This window comes from Vombatus ursinus, unplaced genomic scaffold (genome assembly GCF_900497805.2).
Source record: "Vombatus ursinus unplaced genomic scaffold, bare-nosed wombat genome assembly UNPS02000580.1, whole genome shotgun sequence".
NCBI lineage: Eukaryota > Metazoa > Chordata > Mammalia > Diprotodontia > Vombatidae > Vombatus > Vombatus ursinus.
In genome coordinates this window covers 401,361-419,375 of record NW_020940358.1, presented here as the reverse complement: position 1 = coordinate 419,375, position 18,015 = coordinate 401,361, and the positions used below count along the sequence as shown (strand labels likewise).

Below are 18,015 nucleotides of genomic sequence, written 5' to 3'. Positions count from 1 at the left end.
CGTTCCCTCTCTCATGGAGCCATCCTCCCCCTCTCGGCCACGGAGAACCCTGTTCCAGGGTGTGAACAGGTCGTGGCATTCCACACATGATCCGAAATATTCATGCACCGAGCATTGCCTGGCCTGGAGTTAGGGATCCTGTGGCTTTAGGGAGTGCATGGGGAGGGGAGGGTTGGCTATAGCCAAACAGAGGGGTGGCGAAGCGGGGCCAGTGATACCCCCGGATCCTTGGTGCAACTTAAATTTATGGAGGAAGGTGACAGGGAGGGGAAGAAGCAGCGAGCCGCCTTGCAAACACACGATGGTGCAAAAGAAACCAGGATTGAAGAGGATATACGCGCATAAATCTTTTCTGTGCCATTCCTTCCTCACCAGTCGTGGGGATGAAGGATAATTTTCCTTTCCTCTTCCAGCTGGATAGAGTGGTAGGAGGGGGGGGGAGGGAGAGGGTCGCAGCCAAGACGTAAAGAGACTGAGTGGGGTGAAGGCCAACTGTGCAGCTTAGACAGAGGGATCTGAGTTAGGTCCCCAGAGTCCACCCCACTTCATTATTCATTCCCTAGCCAAATACACTCAGGATTCCAAGCCACTCCTTGTCTCAGAGGTCGTGATGCTTCTCTAATTCAGCTTTCTCCCCACTCCGCCCCTAGAGGCAGCCTCCATGATGGAGTTCAGGCCCAAAGCAGTCTGTCCCTCCCAGGAAGGAGAGGTTAATGCAGATTTGAGGATGAGACAGGAGAGAAGTGCTCCATTGTCCCAATACAGATGTAAAGAAGAGATTTGTGGGGGGACACACAAGAACAGTGAACCTATCCTGGGACCATGTTTCGGAGGGGGCAAAATGCCCTGTTTCTTGTGTGCCTAAGAATGAAAGATACCACAGGGGTGGGAGGGGAAGAAACTTGGGATCCCCAGGGGGTGAGAGTGAAGGAATGACCAATCTAATTGCATCTTTTGGAGCACAGGAATTAATCTGACCCCTGGGCCCATGTCACTCATGGGAAAACTGAAAATAATGGCCTCAGAGAGGCCTGTTTCTAGAGGACCCAACAAGATCTAAATGAAGGCATATGGACCTTGGCACAGAAGAAGTCTCTTTGTGTATGCCTATCATATGTAACTTTTCAGTATGACTTTAAAGGCCCTCTTCATCTTCCCTCACTCCATTGCCTGCTATAAACTTTCCACTCCACTCTAGCAAAGCAGCTTGCTGTCTCAGCCCTAATACTCTAACTAAAATGTCACCTCTGATTCCCATCTTTTACTCTCTGGCCTGTTCTATCTCTGTACATTTGTTCCTGATGTTTCCTGATTTGAAATGCTTTCCTCTTCTTTTTCTTTAGTCCATGACCCCTTTGTTTGGCCTAAATCGACTCAAATCCCCCTTCCTCCTGAAAGCATTACCTGACTAATCTCACCCTATGCTGATCTTGTGATATTTTCTTAGCACTTGAGTACATCCTTAGCATTTATGTTACTATGTGCAGATTTTTCTATTTTCTTCTTGTGTCATGGACATTAATAGTAGGATATGTCCCCCTTTTCTCCACCTGATTACAACACACATTTCTGAGTGAATTTCAGATCCACAGAGTAACTAGTGTGTACTGCTTGCCCAATGTCTTCTCCTCATGCCCCACTACTCTCAGCCTCTCCTCATTACTTGCCTCTTTTCCTTTTTTCTCCCCACAGCCTTGCTCTAATTCCTGCACCTATCTCTCCCTCCCTTGATTCCCTTCAAGAATCTCTCCTTCCCCTATTTTTTTCCTCCTCCCAATTACTTAAACTGGAGTATCTTTGTTCTGCTGAACTTAGATATTCCCACCTCATTTCCACTCCTCAGAATGTTTCCTTTTGAGGCTCAGATCATGTGCCCCCCCCTTTGGTAAATAAAGCCTTTCTTGCTTTGCCTGCCTTTTATCTTGTTACATATTATCCCTGTCTCCCTCCCTACACCCCCACTTCTACCATAGAATATAAGATCCTTGAGGTCAGGCACTGTTTTGTTTCTTTGTATCTACAGCACCTTGAATACAGTATGTGCTTAATAAATATTTGTTGGTCAAATGTGTCTGTGCATATATTTTTATATGCACATATACATTCTTCAGTAAAATAATCCTCTGTTGCCTCATCATGACATTCAGAAGACCCATATTAAAAAGGTTATGCTAGCAGAATTCAAGCCTTGGCTGGGGTGCTAACATATTGTACAACTTTAGGCCTGGCAATGGCCTATATACATCTGTCATCTGAGAACCAGTCTAGCTAAATTTGGAAGGCCTCATCACCAGGAAGTTGAGCATCAGGTGAAATTTTTTTCAGTCACAGCATCTCTTGAAGACTGACTACTAAGGTATGAAAGAAGTTGTGATTTATATCAGTTGTGAAGTCGTACTGATAAAATTATTGGTTCTAATATATATGTATATAAATGTATTCTAATAAATATAATAATATTATGTGTGTGCTCATCCTAGCTCCATAATCAGACTAGGAGCTTCCTAAGATAGTAGGGACTATGTAATCTTCTTCCTCTAATACACAAGACAGGGCTTTGCCCAAAGGAGATATGTTTGGTACATGGTAGGGGGTAGAGTTGGGGCACAGACTCATCTTTCATTCCAGAAGCTCAGGGAAAGTCCTGCCTGCTTTCCTCCAGCCATTTAGGCAGCAGCATTTCCTGTGTCTAACATGGCATCAGTGACCTTGTCTTCCCTTCATCATCCTCTCTTGGGGCTAGAGAAAGGAACTGGTGTTAAGGGGCAGGAACATGGCTTATCATTGGATGTTAGAGGTCTATATAGCTCTCTTCCCTCCCAAATTCTTTTCAAAGATAATGAATTCAAATAGGTGACAACATACCCAACCACATGAATCTAGTATGTGAACACCTGCCCACTATCTTGGGGCATAGACTCCTACTTACAGATGTGTACACAAACATAAAAACAGGCACATTTATCTCCTCCTCCAGACTTGGCAACATTTTTCTCCAAAGAGAGAAAAGTCGAAGGTTAGGCCCTGCTTTCCCCTTCTCCCAATTCCATACAGAAACACACACACACACACACACACACACACACAACACACAACCTCTATGAGACCAGTGTTTCTGTAAAATGAATTGGGAAGGGGAGGGGTAGGGAGCTAAAATAACAGAATTTGAGCATCTAAAACCTCTACTGATACTGAAGTTCTCAATTCCTTCCCATCCTGCCTAGCACCATCCTTCCCTCCCACCCCTTGTCCTAGTTCTGTTCTTTATGAATGAAAGTCCAGTTTTGGAGTCTAGCTGAGGTGGGCTATCTTTCTAAGGGAGTGGGGTAGAGAGCAGGGAGGAGAAAAGACAAGAACTTAGTATGTATCTTCTCAATTTGAAGGAAACTGGAGGTTTCTCCCCAAATCCCACTTGAGAATGACCTGAGTAGGATAAGGGTATTTAAAGTGACTAAACTGTAGCTTTGGTTAACAAAGAAGTTCAGGACCGGGGATGATGAGTGGGTATGTGACCCATCCCAGGCCAGGGACTCAGTTTCTCTTTTTTTTAGGAGTCGTGGTGACCCGCAGAGATTGGAGAAGGCAATGGATAACGAGTAGCCTGGGAGTAGGAAAGAATGATGGGCAGAGAGTGGCCTGGGCCAGTGTATTTTCCCGGCATTGCTCCAAACCAAGGACCCCTTGCACTTCCATATACACACTTCCCTCGGAAGAAAGGCTAAAGCAGGAAAAGCCCCAGGGTAGCCCCTACACCATCGGTGTATCTAAAAAGGAGAGGAGGGTGGAAACAGGGTCAACTGACGAGAAAACTAAGCAGAGGAGGTGGGGAAAGGAGCCAAAATCAAGAGAATGGTCCGGGAAGGGCCCTGTCAGGATGGGAGGTTGGGAGCGGGGCCACACCTAGTAGGAGAGGTCAGGGGTGAAGCCACCGCCAGGAGAGGGGAAATTGGGGAAGGGGGAGGTAGCCGGAGGGGGGCCAAAGGCTAGAAGGCTAATTGAAGGCGGGGCCAAAACCAGGGATTGGTTGGGCTGTGGGACAGAATCTAGGCTAGGAGAGGTGCTTGGGTGCGAGGCCCAATCTGGAAAGGCTGTTGGGAATCCAAGGCGGTTGGAGACACGCGTTCAAAACCTAACGCTCCTAGGAGAGGGGTGTGTGTGTGTGTGTGTGTGTGTGTGTGTGTGTGTGTGTGTGTGTGAAGAGGGGGTTGTCACATGATGTCATCGAGCAGGTTGGCACTGGCCACCCAATCTAGGGCTCGGGGCTCGGAGGCGGCCATGATCATGCACATGAAAGGGCGGCCGGTGCGGCGGTCCGTGGGGTAGATGGTGGTGGGAGTGAAGCGCCGGTTGGCCTCCACATACTCGCAGAGCTGCTCATAGATGCGCGGGTACTCGTGGCGAAGGAAGACGCCGCGCAGACGCAGCTCGCGCTGGATGTGGATGAAGGCCACCTCGCGCGCGCGCCGACCAGCCTCGCCTTCCTGGCCCAGGCCCGCTGTGCCGGGCGGTGGCGTCAGGATCAGCGTTTCCATTTCGGGCTCGCGCCGGGGGGCACGCCGTCGTCGCTCGGGGCTCCCGGGCGTCGCCAGGGCCACCTTAGCGAACTTGCGCACAGTGGGCACCGGGCTCTTGGGCGATGGCCGCGCCGGCACGTCGGGTCCCACGGCTACCGTCACGTTGAGCAAGAAGCACTCTGCCGGCTCGTACTGGCGCCCGGCTGCCTGTAGCTCCTGTCCATAGCCGCCCAGCGGGTCTGCGTAGCCGCCCAGCTCGCGCAGGGACAAATAAGTGGGCGACATCAATAGGCTTTCTAGGCCAAACTGCAGGAAGTTCTCTGCCGAACCCGGGCTGGGAAAGCCCAGGAAGAGGACCCCGCGGCCGCGGGACAGGAAGCCCACGCGCGCTATGCGCGAGAAGGCGCGGTGCACTGGCGGGCTCTCGCGGCAGAATTGGAGCACGTGGCGGCACACGCTGCCCACCCGGCCGTAGACGCAGCTGGCCTTGTGCACGTCCCAGTCCTCCCGGCGGCAGTGGCGCGAGCAGTAGTAGGTGTAGCAGCTGTGGCACGACTTGAAGTAGAGGCAGGCGTTGAACATCGTTTCGGTTCGGCGGCACTTGGCGTTGGAGCACGTCATGAGGTCATCTTCGTCCGCACTCAGCTCCGGGGAGCCGCCGGCCGTCTCGTCCCGGCGAGGGACATCCGGGCTGGTAGGCGACGGGGGCTCTGGCTCGGCCTCCGCTTCGGGTCCCAGCTCCGGCTCAGGTGGCCCCCGGGTCTGCCCGTCGCTCAGGAGTTGGCGCAGCTGGCGGCCCAGGCTATCACTGTCCGGGGGCGTGGAACCTGTGGGGGGCTTGGAGTCGATGACCAGGTCAGTGATGAGTTCGTCCAGCTGCTCCAGGCTGCGCTGCCGAGCTGAGGAGGGGCCGTCACGAGCCGGGGGGCGAGGGGCAGGTGCAGGAGGGCGGCCGCCGAGGTGTTCCCAGCCCCCGACCCGACGCTCCGCAGCCCGCAGATCATTGTCGGTGATGGTGATCTCCGGGGTGACGTACCAGGCGCGGCTCGGTCCTTCCCCAGCCCGGCCCTTTTCCTGCAGGGATGTCTCCGACAGCGACAAGGCTGCGTAGCGCTTGGGAGAGCTGGACAAATTGACCACAACCGGAGGCCGTCGACCGTCGGGGGAGAGGCCCCGGGACTCCCTAGGCTCCCTGCCCAGAAGGTTTTCATAACTGCGGCCCCTGCACAGAGGGTCCTCCCGGCGTGGACCAGGCGCTAGGATATTGTCCCAAGAGCGAGAGTAGTGGCGGCTGTCTGTGGCCAGCCGAGGTGGGCTGGTGCCAGTGCCTCCGTGCCAAGAGGATAGCAGTGCCCCGGGGCCGGGAGGCGGTAGGGGGGCAACTTGTAGGGTGCGGTAGGGGAGGGGTTGCCAGTCTCCCCAGGACTGGTTTCCTCCACGAGGGTACGGGTAAGTCCTGGACAGGGCATTTCGCTCGCGGTACTTGGTATAGTCCTCAGTGTAGAAAAGGCGGGAAGAGAAGGCTCGAGAATCCTCTATGTAGCGGGGCTCATCTCCAAAGCGGGGACCGTAGGAGCGTGGGGCTTCCCCGTAGTAGGAACGAGTTGGGGGCTCCTGGATAGGGTAGGTACGGGCTTCCTCCATGTAGTAGCCCCGTGGCGGGCTGGGCCCTTGAGGTTCCTCAGAGTAGTAGGGCTGGAGGCCGTGCCCGGGATAGGGGCGGGCGCCGTAGCTGTCGAAGGCTTGGGCTGGGAGAGTTGGGTAGCCGCTGGGCTCCTCTGTATAGAAGAATTTAGTGGGGCCGGGTGGGGCCGCGAAAGGAGGGCAGCCCCGTTCAGAATAGTCGCGGGAGGGCGGCCCAGGAAAGGGACCGTCACAGTACAGCGCTCGTGGCTCCCCGCTGTAGGAGTCACTAGGCGTGGGCGTGCGCGACAGCACCACGTGGCGAGGCCCAGGCACTGTGAGCCCCCGAGGGGGCAAGGGGACCCGTGCCCAGGCCTGGCTGTCTGCTGGGGGGACAGAGCGGGATCCACGGGCAGCGTGTTGCAGCACCGCCTCATCAGGCTTAATATCTACGCGGCAGCGTACGTGAGGGGCCGGGGCTGGGGCGCGAGCTGGCTCCTCTTGTGGCGGAACGCAGCGGCTGGCAGGGCAGAGGGGTGAAATGCGGTTAGCACTACTGCGCTGCGGCTGCAGCTTGATGGGGTGAAGTTCGTTGGCCAGCGCACGCATGGCCGGGTAGGTGGGCTCTCGCCTTGGAGAAGGTGGCTCGCGGGGCGGAGCCCTCTGCACTTCACGGCCCCTCCGAGTGACTGGGGGTGAGGCGGGCGCGGCCGCGGGCACCAGGTTGGTCTTAGCCCTGGGAGCACTTTTGGAGCGGGCTCGGCGCTTGGGCTCCCCATCCTTTCCGCGGTGGCGCGGCCGAGCAGGCTCAGGGCCAGGTGGTCCGCGCCGCTGCGCCACGGGAGGCAGCTCTTGCGGGTGCCGTTCGGGACCGCGGGGTTCCATGGCGGGCCCGTCCAGCGCCTCTAGGAAATCAAAGCTGCGGCAGTGGCGCTTGTTGAAAGGCGCGGGAGCCGCGGGCCGCGACATTGGGCTTTCACATGGCGGGCCACTGGCTGCGGGGCCTGGGGCGGCCACCTTGATGTCCTGGTATACGGTCGACACCAGCAGATCCGGTGGGTCGGTTCGGGTCATCTTAAAAGAGGCGCCCACGCCACCGGCTCCGTCTCAGACGGCCTCGGGGGAGTCTGGCCCTGTAGAGGTGTGGGGAAGAGAGGCGAAGTTAAAGGTGGAGACCTGATTCCCCTAAACTCAGGATCTGTAAAGGATTGAATTGGGAATATCACAGCTTCTGTAACCCAGCGTTACCTGGGACAGCAGTGCTGTAGTGGCTCTGGAGGTCTGATGCTGGTGGACTGCTTGAAAGAAGCTCCATTCCTGCTGGTTAGCAGCGCCTAGAAAAAGGACCCAAGAATCAGCGGGAGGCTTGAGCCCCTACTCCTCTCTCACGTGGGGCAACTTAGTTTGGCAGCAACTATCCCTCCCACCGTGGAAATAGCCAGAAATCTGAGAGCAAATTTCTGGCCTTAGCGGTTTGTCCACCTCTTGGCCACTGACAACCGTTTCTCCATCTGGGACTTGGGATAAATCCCTGTCACAGGATCTGGCACGGCTCCCTCCCCAGGGCTAAAAAAGCCCAGTTCTTGTCATTGGAGAGTGCAGGGGAAAGCTAAGTGGATCTGAGGTCAGGAAACCTAGGTGTGGCTCAGTTTTCACCATTTACTACCTGACCAGTATCTGTGAGCAAGTCACCTCTTTAGTTACTCCATCTGTGAAATGGGGATAATTCTTGTCCCACCTACCTCACAGTTGTGAAGAAAGCTCTGTAAGAGGTGAGCTCTTCAGCAGGGAGTTCCCACTCAAGAATTTGCAGCTGGTGTTGACATGGTTACCGGGCTCTGGTTATGGGATGGGGAGTATTCATTAATGGTCCTTATATGGCTAAGGCCTTGTGATAAATGATTTTTGGTTACATATAAAATATAAAATCATAAGGCTGACTCTTAAGAAATCACAGAGGAACCAGTTCTCTTGTCCCTGCATCATGGGCACCTGTTAAACATAATTTTAGAGCTGGAAAGAGCCTCAGATGTCTTCTGTGATTCTTATGTGATTCTTAGGAATCTCCTCTCCAATATCCTCAGAAACCTTTGCTTGAAGACCTCCTTTAATAAGGAAGTGTTCCCCTCCCCCCCTTCCACTTTTTTACAGCTCTAATTGTTAATATCCCCCCCCCCCCCCATTTGTAGAGTTGAAATCTTCCTCTCTGCAACTTCCACCCACTGCCAACAGCATGGCTTTGTGTGGCCAAGTAGTGTAAAGCTAATCCTGTTTCAGAGAGCATGCATGGTGAATGACTGGGGTATCATGGCGCAGTGAAAAAGAGGAGTTGCTTTAGGGTTTGAGAACATAGGTTCAAATCCTTCCCCTGAGGCTTACTATTCTGTTTAACTTTGGCCAAGTAAGTCATGTTAGTGTTCCTAAATCTATGTTTCCTCAACTGTAAAATGATGGCCTTGGGCCACATGGCCTAGGATGCTTTCCAGCTGTACAGCTGTGACTTTATGATGGGAGGGAGAAGGGCACATGGATGCAAGACAGGCTTCTAGACCTCTTTGGACCCTTTCCCTGGCTCACTTAAGCTGTAAAACAGGGAGAGTGTGGCACGGTCACGAATACACACTCCACCCTTTCACTCTTTACATTGACATATGGCTAAGCAATCAGGAAGACCACAGTTCAAGTCCCACTGACACATATTAGGAGTTGTAACCCTGGGCAAACCACTTAACACATGGTGCTGTGGAAGGAGTGCTGTACTTGGAATTATAGGATGCAAATCAGGATCCTAACTCTGCTTATTATCTGTGCAGCCTTAGGCGAGTCACTTAACCTCTCTGGCCCTCAGTTTCCTCATTTATAAAAATGATGGGGTTGGGTTAGATGACCTCTAAGATCCTTCTAGCTCTAGTTCTTTGTCTTATCATATAGTCACATATGCATAAGGCCACTAGTATAATTTCAAATGAGGGTGCACAGATAGAAAGAGATGTGCAGCATGAAAATACTGCCCACTTACTCCCCACCAACAAGGCTGAAATACATCAAGACATGCTATTGAAGAGGACTGTGCCATAGAAACTCATGATTCCTGTCCCCAAACATAAATGAGCTCAAAATGGACCATAAGCACAGTGAGGGTTGGGGAAACATGTACAATCCTTAAACTTGAATGTTCCCCACCTTAAATAACATGGATGGCCCCAAATAGTCTTAGCAGCCAGACAGAACTTTCAACTATAAGCTCCTTGAAGGTTGTTACTATACCTTTATCATCTCTGTTTCCTGATGGTCTATTTCAGTGAGCTTAACATGCATGTTAGTTTAACTGAAGCCATGTTAATTTGGCCAGAAAAAGTACTCCTTCCGTAACGCCCCCCCTTTTTTTAAGCAAGTCCAGTTTTCCTTTAATTATTCACATGATTGAGATGGTATAGGTGGTCCCATACAGGTAGAGAAATGCCAGGGAAATATTCACATTTCATTCTACTCCTGACATACTTGCAACAATCACCACTTCACACTTTCCACTTGAGCTAAACAAAAGTGGTCTCCAGGGCCTGAGGAATATTTAGGGATCAAAACTAGATCAGTTTCTGAGTGGCCTATGTAACACCCTGAGAGAAACTGTAATGTCATGGAAAGTAATTGAGCCCTGAGCTTAAGAGTCAAGAGGAAAAAAACAAAACAAAACAAAACTTCAAGCATTGAGCACTTAACTATATGCCAGGCATTGTACTCAGTGCTGGGAATGCAAAGACAAGCAAAAAGACAGAGCACAAGGCAACATTTATTAACTGTGTGACTGTGGGTCAGTCACTTATTATCTCTGAAGCCCTTTTTCTGCAAAATCTGCAAATTGAGGATGATATTTGCCTTACCCACCTCACAGGACTGTTAAGAGGGAAGTACTTTGTATTAAATTGAACATTCAGTCCCTGTTATAATGTGTATAATAGTGGATAGAAGGCCAGTTTTGGGCCAAAAACCTAGGCCTAAGTCCCCTTTGACACATTGTGTGACCCTGGGAAAGTCACTCCACTACCATTAACTCACCTACCTTACAGGCAATTCTAAAAGCTGTCCCCAGATTTCCCAATGTGTATTGGTAGTAGGAGCTTTCTTCACTGGGAGGTCCTACACTGATGTACATGAGGACAGAACCTTCTACCACACTTAAAGTGCTGTGGAAATGTAAAATTATTAGTAGAGCCATGTTTTTTTATACTGATAATCTCCCAGAGATGGGAATAATGGCATATCTTTTCAGAAGAATTAAACTTGCTGGGGACCCAGGGAGCTAGGTGAGCAAGCTGTAACACTTGACAGTGATGACATGCATCAGCAAGGACATGGATGATGGGCAAAGGGATGAGCAAGTCATATGATGAGAGTTAGGGAGAAGAGAATGGTCATGTGCAGTATGAGTTGCCACAAAACATTCAAAGGGCCAGAGAAAGTTCTAGGTACAGCGAATATCCTGAATTAATGAAAGAACATGGACAAGAAATTCATAGAATAAGAAGGTATCTGGAGCAGGTGCAGCCTACACTGATGAAGGTAGCATGCAGGCTGATAAGATCGCAGACCAATGAGATCATGGATCCATTTTAGGATGAATAAATAATTCTGTGTGCCCACAATTGGGCTCCCATCACTAACTCAGAGAAGCAGATACTCAAGGACTGTGGCACACACAGGAGAAAGTGTTCATCCACAACTGTCTGAAGCGGCTAGGTGGTGCAGTAGAGTGTTGGGCCTGGAGTCAGGAAGACCTGAATTCAAATCCTAACCGTGTGACCGTGGGCAAGTCACTTAATCCCTCTCTGCCTCAGTGTCTGCATCTGCAAAATGGGAATAATAGTTGTGAAGATAAAATGAGATAATAGCTAACAGATCTATAGCACTTACTATGTGCTAGGCACTATGGTAAGCATTTTACAGATACCTCATTTGGTCCTTAAAACAACTCTGGAGGTAGGTGCTATGATTATCCCCATTTTCCTGTTGAGAAAACTGAGGCAGACAGAGGTTAAGTGATTTACACAGGGTCACACAGCTAGTAAGTGAGGCAAAATGTGAACTCAGGTCTTCCGGAATCCAGGCCCAGTGCTCTATCCACTGCACCACCTAGCTGTCACCTAAGTAATATTGGTAAAGTGCTTTGCAAACCTTGAAGTTCTATATAAAAGCTAGCTAAAAAAAAATCTGCAGCATGTATACACACATATGCATACTTAAATATAAACAACAATCCCTCTTAAGTACCTGCCTCCCAATTCATCAACCTCCTTATGTCTCACGATTAGCACTTTCATTCTACCCCCAACCCATATAAAGAGAAGATCATAGCCTTGATTTCCTAACTTGGAGCTGTTCCACCTCTGTAATCCAGAACTCATGTTTTCTGACCCTAACTATGTTTCCATTTCTTTCCATGTACTACTACTTCCAATCCTATTCTTTATTCTTACCACGACCTCCTGGCTCTCCACCTCTTCCAGGCCATGGCACTTGCTATGGCTTCACTTTCCTCCATTCATGGTACTGATCCTGCAGTTAACTAGTTCAACCATATGACCTTCTATTCTCCAGTCCTTTGCTTTTTGTCCTATGTCTGATGATATTTTGTCAGCCCTGGTTTGTCCCATCTTCCACCTTCTCCCGTCCTGCTGAAATGCTGCTGAGTGCTTTGTTTGGCTGAATGCTATGGGCTGCTGCTGGAAGCTGCACAGCCTTGCTGATGGGCCTACTACAAATTCATGTTGATATCTCTTTCTGCTGTATGGTAATTCTGTTATTCTTCCATAATTAACCATATTCCCTACAGTGGCTGTTCCAAACTTCTCTAAAAGCCTCCCACACCACTTTCCCTTTCCCCTCCTCTAGCAAAATCTCTCTTCAAGTCTCCCATTTTATTAAATAGAATCCACCTATCATTCCTCCCCTTTTTGCTCATCTTTTACACCTCAAAACCTCTCATCACAACCCCAAGGGAGAGTACCAAGTGGTGGCATGTGTCAGTTCACCTCAACTACTACTTCCACTCAGACCCCCATGGAGACAATCCAGAACCCTAAGCCCAAGAGTCCTGGGCATCATCAACCCTGCTCAGAGCCTGGCCTCTGTGGAGAATAAACCCTCTACTGCAAATTATTAGTACACCACCACCAACCACGACTAACTGCCATGGATGAGCTGGAAAGCTCAAGAGCCCCAGAAAAAGCAGCACCTCCTAGACCATTGGCCCTGTTTCCAGTTCAGCCTCCAAAGCCATCATCCAGAGGAGCAACCCCTGTGGAGAAGGGGTCAGCCATCTCCACCAGCTGCTGAATAGTTGCCACCAACAGGGCAGGCAAGGAAGCCTAGGCAAGTCAAACCACAGCCACTCCCTCACCTTCCTCTTCCCCTTAGTCTTTGAAAGGAAACAGTCTGGAACTCTGTATTAAAGAGTTTTGGGAATATCAGTGTCCCCTCCACTCTAGCCCCCTATCTCCTGCAGCCATCATCCAGGAGTCACGTTGTGCAGTTTCAGTCTGCCGACTGTTTCTGCAGGTGCCTCCTCAGCAGCCACAGCCACTGAAGACCTGGAAGGGAAAGTTCTTGCTGCCAAAGTCCATGGCCTGGTCACATGGTTCAGTGTCAGAAAAGGATATATTGTGTCAGGAGATATATTAAAGAAGACATAATACCCTTTGCTTTGAAGCTGCATCTAGGACCATGAGGCATTTTCATTTGAGCTGCAGTTGAAACTTTTATGTGTTGTCTGTCCCTATTAAGGAGTGAGCTCTTTGAGGGCAGGAACACTCTTCTATATTTCTATCCTCAACACATAGCTCAGTGCTTTGTTCATAGTATGCACTTACTTAGTAAATGCTTTTTCATTCATTCATTCATTCATTAGCCATTCACTCTTCTTTTGCTATAGTATCTACCCAAGGTGTTGGCCCATCTCTCCAAGGCTAGTTAAAGCAGTGCTTGATCTAATCCCTTTTCATCACCTCTGGGTAGCTTGTCCCTTGAACAGTGCTTCTTAAACTAAAAAGTTTAAGAAGCCCTGTCTTAGAACACCCCTCTTTTATCTTCAGTCTTTCCTTATCAAAACTGTTTACAAACTGGCTCAGGTCTTCCTCATCTTTAAAATGCCTTCATTCAACTTCATCTTTCCCTCAAGCTATAGGCCTGTGTCTTTATTCCCCTTGATATCAAACTCTTAGAAAAAGGGTTTTTTTCTCTCACTTCCTTACCCTCTTGCAATGTGACTTCTGACTCCACAACTCAACTGAAACTCTTCTCTCCAAATTAACCAATGACTTCTTTAATTGCTAGATCCAATGGCTTTTTCTCATTTATTATTTGTGACCTCTCCTGAAACTTTTGAAATAGTTCACCATCTCTTCTCCTGGAAGGGATTTTAGAGGTCATCTAGTCTACCCTCGTTTTATAGACAAGGTGATAGAGCCCAGAGAGGTTTGTAACTTGCCCACATCATACAGAAAAGAAGTGTCAGAGACAGGATTTGAACTCAGGCTCTCTGACTCCAAAGCTGGTGCTCTTTCCATTCTGCCATGCTGCTCTTCTTGTTTTTTCCCTTAACTTGTGCAACACTGCCAATTTCTGGTTCTCCTCCTACCCTTCTGACCCATCCTTCCCAGTCTTCTTTGCTGGATTATCCATTTCCAGCTCCCTAACTATGGGTGTTGCCCAGTGCCCCTCACAAGGCTCTGTGGGCTCTCTTTTAATATACCCCCTTTCTTGCTGAGCTCATTTATGTGGGTGACTTCCAGATCTTAACAGCCAGGCCTAATCTCTCTCCTGAGCTTTAGTCCCAAAACAGCCACCCTTACATCTCCATTAGGATGTTCTATGAGTTTCCCAAAGTCAACTTGTCCTTAAATGAGACTTGTCTCCCATCACTCTCCTCACCGACCCATTCTCCATAAAATTTCTCTGTATCTGTGACTGAGGTTCATAACCGTAGCTGTTTGAAGGCCCATCTTTTTTCCTTGCAAATGGGCAAACTCTATGCCCATGGAAGAGGAGAAAAGGGCCTGGGGAGGCTTCATATGTATCTATCCCCCAAGTCCCAATACCCGTCCCTACCATTCCTCTACTCCTTTCCCATCACCACACATATGGCCTAGAGGGGAGCTCTTTCCTCCTTCATCCTTCAATCTCTTCACTATCATTCCTTCCACTGTTGACAAGTATTTTTGACTTTATCCTCACATTTCTTTTTTAAAAATTAAATAATTTATTTATTAATTTTTAGTTTTCAACATTCACTTCTATAAGATTTTGAAGTTTAGATTTTCTTCCTCTCCCTCTCCTCCCCCCTCCCCAAGATGGTGTGCAATCTGATATAGGCTCTACTTATATGTTCATATTAAGCATATTTTCACATTAGTCATGATGTAAAGAAGAATTAGAACCAATGGGTGTCGTCACATTTCTTGAATCTATTACTTTCTTTCCTCTCATGTGGCTACCACCTCAGTTGAGGTTCTAATTCCCTCTTGCCTGGATTATTTTCAGCTTCCTAATTGGTATCACTGCTTCCATTCTCTTCCCCTTTCCATTCTTCATACAGATACAAAAACTATCTTTCAGCACAGGCCTGACCACTCCTCCTCAAGAACCTTGAGTGGTTCCCTGTTGCTTCTAGGAGAGAAGTCAAATTCCTCACCTTAGCATTTAAAGCTCTTCACAATATAGAATCCAGCTTAAATTTATTTCACATTGCCTCCCTTCACACATACTACATTACAACAAAATGATCTGCTTGCCATTCCCTGAACTTCATGCCATTTCTCCATTCCTGTGCCTTTGCACAAACTTTTCCCTTTCTTCCCCATGCCTGAAATGCATTTCTTCCTTGCCTCTTTCCTTGTCTTCTTAGAATGCTTAGATTCTTTTAAGATGCAATTCAGGTGCCATCTTATAAGTGAAATTTTTCCTGATCTATTTTAGTGCTTCCACCCTCCTCAAATTATCTGTGTATGTCTCCTCCCAATATAGTATAAAATACTTGAAGGGAAATAATTTAAAAAAAAATTCTTAGTTGCTGATCTTGTGAAGTTCCTTGAGACTAGGGACTTTGATTTTTGTCACTGCATTTCAGTATCTACCAGATTTCTTACCTAGGTAGGTGCTTAATGAGTGTTTGATTGTTCTGCATTGGTGGAGGTATTTTCTCCACCAGGAGAAAACCTGGTGTTACCAGGAGTTACCCAGACCCAAATAATCAGATGTTTAGACCAAGAAGGAAAAATCCCCTGTGCCTAGTGCAGTACTTCAAATATAGTAGATAACATAATAAATGTGTACCTGAACATTTGAGTGCCCTAAAGGAAATTCCAAGAGAACTCACCTCTTTCTAGATCAGTTGTGGGGGCATCCTGATGAAGCACTTACTTCTGAAGACCCCAGCAGAAAAGAGAGGGAGCCCTTTCTTATCTGATATTGGCAGATGAAGGGCTGGTCCCTCTGTGGATGAGCTAGTTCCATGGAAACTAGGGGATACATACAATATGCACACATGCCGCTGGGAACGAAGGGTATAGAGTAAAGATATCCAGCAGCTAAGGCTGCCTTTTCATTTCCTTCAGGAAAGACCCTCCTCTGGTAATGGCAGAGCCCCCACCCTGCAGATACTATAGAGCTCCTTCCAGCTCTTCCTCCTCCATTCCCCCATATTCTGGAGTCCCCTCTGCAGTCCCCAGGGTTCCCGCCTACTTGGTGATAACCATCTCCGTTCAGCAGTGTCCAGGGAAGCCCAGCCTTGAGAAGGAATGGGGACAGAGTTTGTTTCTGTTCTCACCAACTGATGCTCAAACCGTTGCCCTGGGGAGCTAAAGAGAAGATCACTCCTTTCCCTAAAGTTCTTATACCTGTCCTCTCTGCCCATATCTCACTCACAGGGCAGATAGACCAGTTGACGGCTCCATGGTGCTGGCCACACCTGCAAGAAGTTGTGGGGGGTGGTGACATGGCATGACAGGCGGCATGCAGCCCCCACGGAGGTCAGAGGAGGAGAAAATGGCAGTTTTTGGAGGGAGGTGGGGAACAGTTGTGCAAGCCAAAAACTGGGTCTGTTAAAGATTTCAGGGGACTCCACTTATTCAAGCAGGAGCTTTAGGCTGTTTCAAGCCCCCATCTATCTCCCTTATAAATGGGCAGACTCTTTGTACCTCTAAAAAGAGGAGAAAAGGGCTTGAGGACGCTTCCTCTTGCCCAGATCTCCCACCCAACCCCCCAGGTCTCACCTCCCCACCCCATCTCTACCCTTCCCCCATTCCTTTCCCATTACTATACTCAGGGCCAGGGAAGAGCTAGGCCTTGGGGTTGTGTTAGGACGGTTTGGACCCCCCTCTTCAACTGGGGGTGGGGGCATCTTATAGGTGCAGGAACCAGTTGCTGTTCCCCTTCTCCACCTCTCGCTTTGGGGGTCAGGCGTCCTTCTTTGGCGGGGATATTGGGGGAGGGTATGATCTGGGGGGAGGGGACTTTCTGGGGGGCACCCCCCTTCTCCTGCAGGAGCTGGTCCAGGAGGGGGCTGCGTAGCTGCCCTGTTTCCCCCCTCCCACAACCCCAAGAGGAATGCTGTACAGGTCAGGGAGCCCAGAGTCGCCCCACATTCTAGCCCTGCAGCTCCCCCGACTGGTCGTCCCCAGACTCCCTTAAGAGCTGTCCTGGGGACTCCCTCATCATCATCATCATCATCATTATCATCCCTCTGGTCGCAGGAGGACATTTGGGGACAGAGGGAGGCGGGCTCAGGGTTGGGGTCCTCCGTGCGGATTCCTCCCCTCCCCCCATTTCCTTTCTCCTTTTGGGCACTTACCTTGGCGCCCCCGCCCGGGCGCCCTCTGGCTGCCACGACGGCCCAGGGGGGCAGCGCGGCCCCGCACGACCGGCCCGGCCCCGGCCCCGCTGCGGTCGCCCCGGCTCCAGCAGAAGCTTCGAGGCAGCCGCGCCGGCCGGGCCCCAGCTCAGTGCTGCCCCCGACGGCCGCTCCTGGGGCCGTGCTTAAAGGGGCAGTGCATCCGGGGACCGCCCAAAGCTTGGTTAGGTGGGCCACCCGTCTCCGACCGTGTACAGTAGGGTCTGGAAGTGGGGGAGGAATAGTTTAGGTGAGCTCAGCCAATGCAATACTCAACCAGGTGAAACTCTCCTTGCACTCCAAAGCCACTTAAATCTGTTTTCTTCTTCTTGGCCATTGTGTCGGAAAGATCTTTATGGTTAACCTTCCCATATACCACGCTGCCATCCCCTTTTGAGACAACCCCTGTAAGGTGATTGACCCTGGGCAAATACCATCCCTTCCCTAGTTTTTAGTTTCCCCATATATAAAAAGAGGGGGTTGGATTAGGTTAAGTGTTTTTTTTTTTTTTTTGCATCACGGATCCCTTTAATAAGTCTGGTGGTCTATGGACCCCTTTTTAGAATGTTTGGAAATGCATAAAACACAGGATTACAAAGGAAACCAAAAATTAGTGAAAATAAAGATGTCACTCTCCATACCCCCTTTCAAATTCATGGATTCCCTGAAATCTGTCCACACCCCATGGGCTCTGGAGTAGATGGTTTCTAAAGTCCTTCCAACATTAACATTTTGTGATTCTATGACTCGCTGTGATCTACATTTTTCCTTATGTTAGATCAGTTCTTTCTTTCTCAGCCTAATGTGCCTCAAGATCTCCCCTGCTGGGGATAAGGATCATAGAAGGGATCTCAGAGGTCGTCTGATTGAACCATGTCATTTTACAGATGGGGAAACTGGACCAAGGAGGTTGCGACTTGACCAAGGTCACATAGGCATGGGGTGGGATTTGAACCCAGGTCCTTGGACTCTAGAGGTGGTGTTCTTTCCAGTAAG

At 49.6% G+C, this 18,015-nt stretch overlaps 1 protein-coding gene across 2 annotated transcripts; it reads right to left on the bottom strand.

Annotated features, from left to right (window-relative positions):
• Positions 1-2,046: 2,046 nt before the first annotated feature.
• On the bottom strand, positions 2,047-17,022 carry AJM1 (apical junction component 1 homolog). 2 transcript variants are annotated; one of them, XM_027852415.1, is made up of 4 exons: positions 16,981-17,022; positions 7,880-7,975; positions 7,386-7,471; positions 2,047-7,270 (listed from the first exon to the last, which is right to left on the bottom strand). In XM_027852415.1, exon 4 carries the CDS (start codon positions 7,209-7,211, stop codon positions 4,209-4,211), a length of 3,003 nt encoding a protein of 1,000 aa, XP_027708216.1. In that variant the 5' UTR covers positions 7,212-7,270; positions 7,386-7,471; positions 7,880-7,975; positions 16,981-17,022; the 3' UTR covers positions 2,047-4,208. The 2 variants fall into 2 exon arrangements, with proteins under 2 accessions (XP_027708216.1, XP_027708222.1); XM_027852421.1 differs by lacking the exon at positions 16,981-17,022 and adding an exon at positions 15,508-15,535.
• Between the last annotated feature and the right edge of the window lie 993 nt (positions 17,023-18,015).

Bases quoted from the DNA above. Each gene is read 5' to 3' on its own strand.
- AJM1 (XM_027852415.1), bottom strand. From the start codon at position 7,211: ATGACCCGAACCGACCCACCGGATCTGCTGGTGTCGACCGTATACCAG.